Genomic DNA, 7,788 nt, shown 5'->3' on the forward strand with positions numbered 1-7,788 from the left:
AGAAAGATACACATACTGACCAGACAATATCACACAATGAATTTGTTGACTGATGAAAGTGTCTACCTCCTACTGCTTTAAGATAAAATGTCGACCGATCGCAATTAATTTTCATTCATTAAGCATCCTGTGTGTGTTTCAAGTGAGTAATGAATTGGAAGGATAAATATGAACGTGAATGAACGAATATGTTATGGTACAAAATCATTTTCATTTTCTTATTTCCACGTTCTTTGTGGTGACGAACTAACTAATGTCCTGTTGTTGCAACAATGATGTTATTCAAAAAACAGTTTGCTTTTACTGCATGCTGAAGGGTCTTTCTGACTACCACCACTTTGACACGTACAAAAAACCAGCAAGGAAGATTTACTTTTTCCTCTGAGGGGCTACTGGGACATGTAAGAAAAGCTGTAAGGCATTAATATTCAAATTAATTTTACAGGTGACATACACTTCACAAAAGGTGAAGTAACAAAGAAATCCTGTTTTGGAGCACAGGTACAACTTTTTTTTTCCCAAACTGTGACAACTGTCTTTGAATAGTTTCATACTTCAGTGAGTCTGTTTTCAGCTGACGTTAATAATTTTAATTTAAGAGCCTGGAACTCATTATTTTGACAAGCTAGCTTAAAGGAACTACATGTCATGCTACTAGTTGGAAAGAAAGAAAGAAAGAAAGAAAGAAAGAAAGAAAGAAAGCAGGAAAGAAAGAAATTCTCTTCTGTCTAGTGGGCTCATTTTGTCCAATTTAAGACCTCCCTGGCTCAATCATCCTTGAAGAAATCCCTGCCAGTGGATGGTCGGCTGGTAAGTACAAAAGCAATAGAAGCAATAGGGAGTGCAATAATAAAATATGCTCATGGGAAACAGCTATAAGCATTTATCGGTTTCCATCTTCTCGTCTAACTCTCTGCAAAAGCATATTTACCAAAATGTTGAACTATTACTTCAAATTACTTATCTCATAAATGGAAGTCTGACCACTAGATAAAAATATCTGTATTAAGATATCCTGACAATAAAACCCAAAGCAGCACTGAGGGTTTTATTAAATATCATCAGCCGCTTTTAGTTTATTGTGTCTACCTTTTAAATCACCGGCTTAACCTTTGGCAAAGATGAACAGAACATTGCACACGTTAACTTAGAAAAGATCCCCAGTGAGAGATGTAAATCAAATTTTCATGCCTGTCAATGAGGGCTGAGCAAGTTACCACTCACAGTGAGTGTTTACAGGAAGCACAGAGAAAACATGCTGTATTTCAGGATGTTTCCAGGCAGGATTTTACTGATTATGTGTTTGGCCTCACTTATCTGCTTGGTGTACCTTATGGTATAAGCCACCTCCATTAACTCAAAAAAGACATTTTTCATTTCATGGAGCGTATAGGCTCCCCTTTAGATTTTGCAGGTGGAGTGTGGTTCTATTTGTGCATTGTTGTACAAAGTCAATACTGTGGACTCCCACAATTTTTCATCCAAATAAATATCCTCAATAATGATCTGCAAGATGCAGACCACATCTCTGTAATCAGCATTCTTTTCTTAGCTACATAACACCAAAAGATTTCAAAACACAGGGTATTGCTTTTCATCAGTCACAGTATGACAAATCAAACACTAATTACAATATATGCCAAAATTAGATCAACAAATCATTTGTTCTGTTCATATTACATTTTTTTGCATGGCCTTGCAGATTTTCCCATTGGCCCTTCAAGAAATTCATCATTTATGCAAGTGCTTCAAACAAAATATATGGATATAAATTCTGTTGGCAGCGTGCCTCCATGCATGCCTGGAGGCGAAAGAAAGCCTGAGTCATGTTTAGAAAGTGAATTATGGGAGATTGTAAATCCTTACCTGAATAACCTTTGACCAGTTTAGAAACTTAAAACGCACTACGTACAAGATGTGAGAAGATGCTAATGGCTGATAACAAGGAGAAGGAATCAAACGTCTACTTACTTTTAACAGGTCTGAGAAAACAACTGACAGCTGTGGGGGAAGTACTGAAGTACACGAGGGAAAAAAACACCTTTTTGATAGCGCTTACATGTGAGCACCAGCACTGCCTAATCCTGTCCAAATTAAAGAATAAACCCAAATAAAAGAGTGGAGAAACATCAAATGCAAATGCTTCTGTGCACCAGGGCTCACTGAATGGTTTGGTGAGTATGAAAATGATGTGAATAAAATACAGTCACCAGATCTCAACCCAGTTTCTCACCTACGGAAGATTTTGGACCATGTATGACAATGCTCCACCACCATCTCCGTAAGAGCAAATGATATAAACTTTCATCTTCTATATAGTGATGTCTGTGACTGTCTCTGATGCCATATGTCCTTCTTTTACGTCTGTCTGTGTTTGTGTTTCTTTCCATCTGCTGCACTCAGGTCTCTCTTGCAAAAGAGATCTCAGTGAGATGACCTGATTAAATAAAGGTGGTATATATAAATGAGGGAATATCTTGTGGAGGAATGGCGTTCTTCGCTCTAACAGAGCTCCACAGACTTGGAAAAGAGCGCTGAAGCTGTTCTGGAGGCTCGTGGTGGCCTGACTCCATACTAAGACACTTCATGTTGGTTTTTCTTTTCATTTGTCAAACATCTGTATGTCCCCTGGCGCATGATTCATTTTGTTGCCTCACAGCGAGCAAGCCAAAAAAAAGCAAGAAAAAACAGACATAAAGAAAAGGAAAGAGGACACTGGAAGAAGACAGACCAAGGTGGATGATATCGTCTTAATAGCATAACAGCCTTGACCCATAACACCCACAGTCCCTCAGTAGTCTGTCTCAGTTCTCCCTTTACTTTCACAGCACAAAAGCAATATTTCCAAATGGACAGAGACTACATGGTTATATAAAAGAGAGATTCTTAATCTGATTTTGGTTTCAGGGACTGGAATGTCTTTTTGTCTCATGGACATGCAAAGAACAGCATTGCCTGCTCGGGCTCAACTAGCACTAAAAGCAAACCTATTTGCTGGAAAACTGAGAGAATAAAAAGAAAAGCTAATATCGACACCGGCTCAGTGATGTCCCAGGGACTGACACGGGCCCCCTACTCTGAGTATGAGGTGTGTAACCTAGATCCAATCAATACTGTTGTCAATGCTGAAGTGCCAGCAGAGGATAGAAGAGAAGACATGTAATGGAAAATATGTCATCTCCCCTCGAAGGCAGTCGCAAATCCAATGAAATGTATAACATCAAGAGCACAATGCATGGATTTAGAGAAAGGTTTTTCCTCTCTCAATGTGATGCACCAGTCATTGATATTCTCAGCATACACACAATTGTCCATCAATTGTCAGTGTTTCGTTTAATTATACAGTCATTATCACATAGAATGCCTAGTACCCATATTGTCATGTCTTTACACAAACAATGCATAATCATAATGATAGGAATAATCAATACAAAATTCTTTATGAAAACCAACATCATTACTTTTGACACATCAAGGCCTTCAGTGGACCTGGCAGATTTTTACATCTTGGAAAATATCAGTCCTGAGATTAGACTCGTGAGTTTTAAATAGGGTTCCCTTGTTTGGCTAGTACCACAATGAAATGCATACTTTATCATCAATTAGAGCTGATTGTTTAATATGAGAGAGAGGAATCCTAAGTTAAGAGAATGAATTCATGCAAAAGATCTCAGGACAAGATGCTCTCTCTACAATTGATCCTCCATTTTAGTGGTACTGCTACTTCTAATTGCTGCTCTAGTGCGCCAAATGCAAAACAATTTAACTGGACAAATAGTATCTGTGAGGAAAAGGTGCCACACTGTAACCCTTCCAACCACAAGTCAGTAAACCAGGAGATTGCCAGCTCATCCCCATAACGCACTCACACACGCGCATACACTCAACATTGCACACATTTATCCTAAATAAATAATAAAAAAAAAATCAAAACTAGCAGATTAAAAAGTGGCTTTGAAGGTTCATATGTTCTATGGCGATATAGTTTGACTAAGAATAAGGTCAGTCTCTCTACAGAGCTGGCTTCTACTGTGTCAGTGGTCCAGTCCTTACGTTAGATCGTACACTGCTAACCTGGCTGAATCTGCCACTGTTCTCATGTCAGTCAGGGTGATAATTAGCTCCAAATATATCTCTCCATTCCTGTCTTCTTTCCTGTGCACATAATTATATTGTACTATGCCCTCAAGTTTTTCCTTCACTGCTGCAGAATCTATCATCTCATTTTAGAGACAAAACCACTTAATCTCATGGAAAAACCATTTACCTCTGCTTAGCAATTGCAGTTTTGGTCTCTTTAGGTGAAGTGGGCAGTTCAGACTTCACATTCTATGGATCCCGATATGGTGCATGTGCACGGCCTTGTCTCATTCACCAAAGAGTCCATTGTTTCTGAATTTGAATGGTAGCTCAGATAGTACTCTTGCAACTGAGAGTTAAGGTCCTGCTCCTGCTTGCGGGCCTTTTTCCTGCGCTTATGGTTGACTGAGTGCTGCTGCAGCTGCCTCATGGTGTTGGGGTAGCGCCTCCACGACACATAAATAACCAGAAGGATCAATGACACTGACAGGAACAGGGCTACACTGCCTGCAATGATTTTATGGAAAGCCATGTGTTCAAATTGTAGCTCTGGGATAAACGATGTAGGGGGTTCAAGGGAGATGGCTGATGTGGAGCTCATGGTTGTGGACTCTGTTGTTGTTCTATCTGTCCCACTAGGGCGGACAGGCAACGTGTTTAGTCTCTGTACAGGTGATTCAGTACGAACCAGGTCTGTAACACCAGAGGGAGAGAGGTGTGTTGTGATGTTCACAGCTTGGGAGGACGTCAGAATGATGAGAGCAGTGGTTGAGAACACAAATGACACATCCGCACATGTTGAGTGATTCCTCACTACATCCACAACTCTTTCGCCCTGCACAGACTTTGGACTGCTGCATATCATACTGATGTCTTTGGAGTCTCTGAAGTTTTTGAGCCACCCCATGAGAGGGCAGATGCCGGGGGTGCAGTCCCAGGCATTACCTGCCAAGCTGATGCTGGTTAGTGAAGTCCACGCTGCCACAGCTTCCACAGGCACACTGCTGAGCTTGTTCGATTCAAGGTTGAGTATTTGTAAGTTCGGCATACACTGGAAAACCACTGGGTCCAAGATTTGGATTTCATTCCCTGACACGTCCAATTTCTGTAGTTTGTGCCAGGTCCAGGTCATGCCTTGATTGATGGATCGTATGCGGTTCCACTGTAAATAAAGAGCCTGGAGGTTGGTAAGACGCACGAAAATAAAGAAATTAATCCTGGAAAATTGATTGTGCTCTAAATGAAGCTCTTTCAACTTGAACAGCCCTAAGAAGGTTGTGCGGGTGAGGCTCCGCAAGCGATTGTAACCCAAGTCCAGAAACTCCAGGCTGCGGCACTCCAGAAAGGTACGGATAAGGATCTGTTTCAGGCCATTAGATCGAAGGTGGAGATTTTGCAGCTTGCGCAAACCATAAAAATGTCCTGGCTGCAGAGACTGCAACTGATTGTATGACAAGTCCAGATTTCGCAGGTTTGGTATGGCTCTGAATGTTTTGTTGTGCAGATGGGTTATTTTGTTGGAACTGAGGATGAGTTCCTTGAGTCTGCGCACACCGTGGAAGGCTAAAGCATCTATAGCATTGATGGAGTTGTGGTCCAAGTAAAGCCAGATGAGCTGATTGAGATGAGCGAATTGGTACGGCAACAGAACCAGCAGGTTGTTGTAGCGCAGAGACAGACCTTGGCATCCTGTGGTGATGTTTTCTGGGATGTCTTGGAAGATGCCAGATTCGCAATAAACAATCTTTCCTTCGCAGCGACAACTCGCAGGGCACATCCTCTCCCCCTTGCTGAGCAGCAGCAAAACAGCTGCGTGCAGAAGAAGACATGATAACCTCCAGTCCAACATCACAGAACCTGTTGGGGGGTAGAGTGGAGCACAGGCAATCAAAAGGATGACTTGGTTTTAGAAAAGGTGTGCACAGAGATGATTAAATAAGTAAAGGTAAGAAATTCATTCTTCAAACAGGAGTTAATGTACTGAGGAGCAGCAGGAGGTCTGACGTTTGAGACACCAGACCTGCTTCATGAAGAATTGATAAGTCTGACGTTAGGCTACTTTTAAGGTATGGGTATGCGAAAATATTTGGACACAGAGAAACGTGAGGAAGAAAAGGGTAATATGATTTAAACTAATGCTTGAAAAATAGAATATTAAAATAATAAAATTATTCATTCAGGTTAAGTACTAATAAAGGCTGTCGTCTTAGCTCCGAAAAGCCTCAAGAGGGAGAAACTGTGTCACTAAATTGTGAACATTAAGACTTACCCATCCTTACTGAGGGAAGGAGTAATCCTCTCAAATAAATGGATGAAGCGCACATTAAACTGCTCTCAGATGAGAAAATCGCAGTTCATGCAGCCTCAGAGTCGATCCGCATATTGAGCATCACATATGTCTTCAATTAAAGGGGGAAATCAAATAAACGCAAGTTTTCCGCAGCGGTCCAAACCCTCCGATCTCTCTCTGACGCGCAGAAGAAGGAAGCCTTCACACTTGGGTCGTAGTTGGAGTCGCTGCTATAGTTCAGCCTGCTGTGTGCGCAATAACCCATTTGAGCGCCAATAGACTGATGCACAATCCTCCACTCCATGCAGTCTCTCTCTCTCTTCCTCCCTCTCTTTCTCTATATTGCTCTCTCTCTCAGTCTCTGTCCTCTATCTGAGGCGTGGGCGTCATTAAGCACAAATATAAGCCTAAAATATACTACATGTGCCAAGAATGACTATAGACTATGTTCAGTTTTGTTGATTATTTAATTTAATGCAATATTTTTTCACAACTTCTCTATATTTTATTTCGAATTCTAGGTAAAACAAACGTAAATAAAACATGTATATAATGTAAGTTACGCTATATTTACCTTGCTCAATAGGGGGCTCCATTAATTCTAAAAATTAATATTGACAAATGGTATAAACAGTTGGTGTAAAAATGCACAGTAGCCCCTGGTTATTTTCTTCAGATTTAAATTGATTTGCTTAGAATCCAACTCTTGCTGAAATGTGGGGTGACCTGAGGAGCCACAGTATAAAGATGGCATCATACACAGTGTAATAACACATAGGCTACGGTTAACCATGATGATGAGGATGAAGGGGGTAGCATGATTCAAACCCACCATTCTGACATTAATACTTTCAATCATTCATTCAAAAATGACAGGAAGTAACAGGAAGTTGGGTAGTCAGGATTTTTGGTCACCATCAGTAGCTTGTTACAATGGTTATTATGCTAATAGCTTAAGTGTGATGTTGACACGCAGCATCCATCCACACTCTCAGACAGCAGGGGGAGTTTATGTAGATAAACAGTTAACACCTCTAGAGATGCTGCTGAAGAGGTGGCAACGATAATTGGTATTCAAATTAAGTACAAGTAAAACAACATGCTTAAAGTAGGAGGTGATTGGGAAACCTGCAATTCTGTCAAATCATTTTTCATTCTTTGCTCAGTCTGCTTTGAACAGACATTCATCACATTGGAAACAGTGAGAAAAACACCATTTTTGACTGCACAGCCTTGGAAAGTCTGAGTTGTAATGTGTGGTAACAGCAACCCCTTGTGCACACAAAAAGAAATGTCCTGTTTTAAGAGGTGTTGACATTAGTATACAAATACACACCTTCAGCAAAGATAAGAGAGAAATCAGCATCAGGTCACTTGTGGCTAATAGAATGAGCAAATTAATTCATATCAATATTTGG

The 7,788-nt window shown here is 40.6% G+C and overlaps 1 protein-coding gene across 1 annotated transcript; it reads right to left on the reverse strand.

The window, feature by feature from the left end:
- Positions 1-3,201: 3,201 nt before the first annotated feature.
- On the reverse strand, positions 3,202-6,353 carry lrrtm4l2 (leucine rich repeat transmembrane neuronal 4 like 2). The gene is made up of 2 exons (XM_038704528.1): positions 6,350-6,353; positions 3,202-5,937 (listed from the first exon to the last, which is right to left on the reverse strand). Exons 1-2 carry the CDS (start codon positions 6,351-6,353, stop codon positions 4,316-4,318), a joined length of 1,626 nt encoding a protein of 541 aa, XP_038560456.1. The 3' UTR covers positions 3,202-4,315.
- Positions 6,354-7,788: the final 1,435 nt, after the last annotated feature.

Source organism: Micropterus salmoides, unplaced genomic scaffold (genome assembly GCF_014851395.1).
Source record: "Micropterus salmoides isolate LMB-PRFRI ecotype aquatic unplaced genomic scaffold, ASM1485139v1 Ms_hic_scaffold_7, whole genome shotgun sequence".
Lineage (NCBI taxonomy): Eukaryota > Metazoa > Chordata > Actinopteri > Centrarchiformes > Centrarchidae > Micropterus > Micropterus salmoides.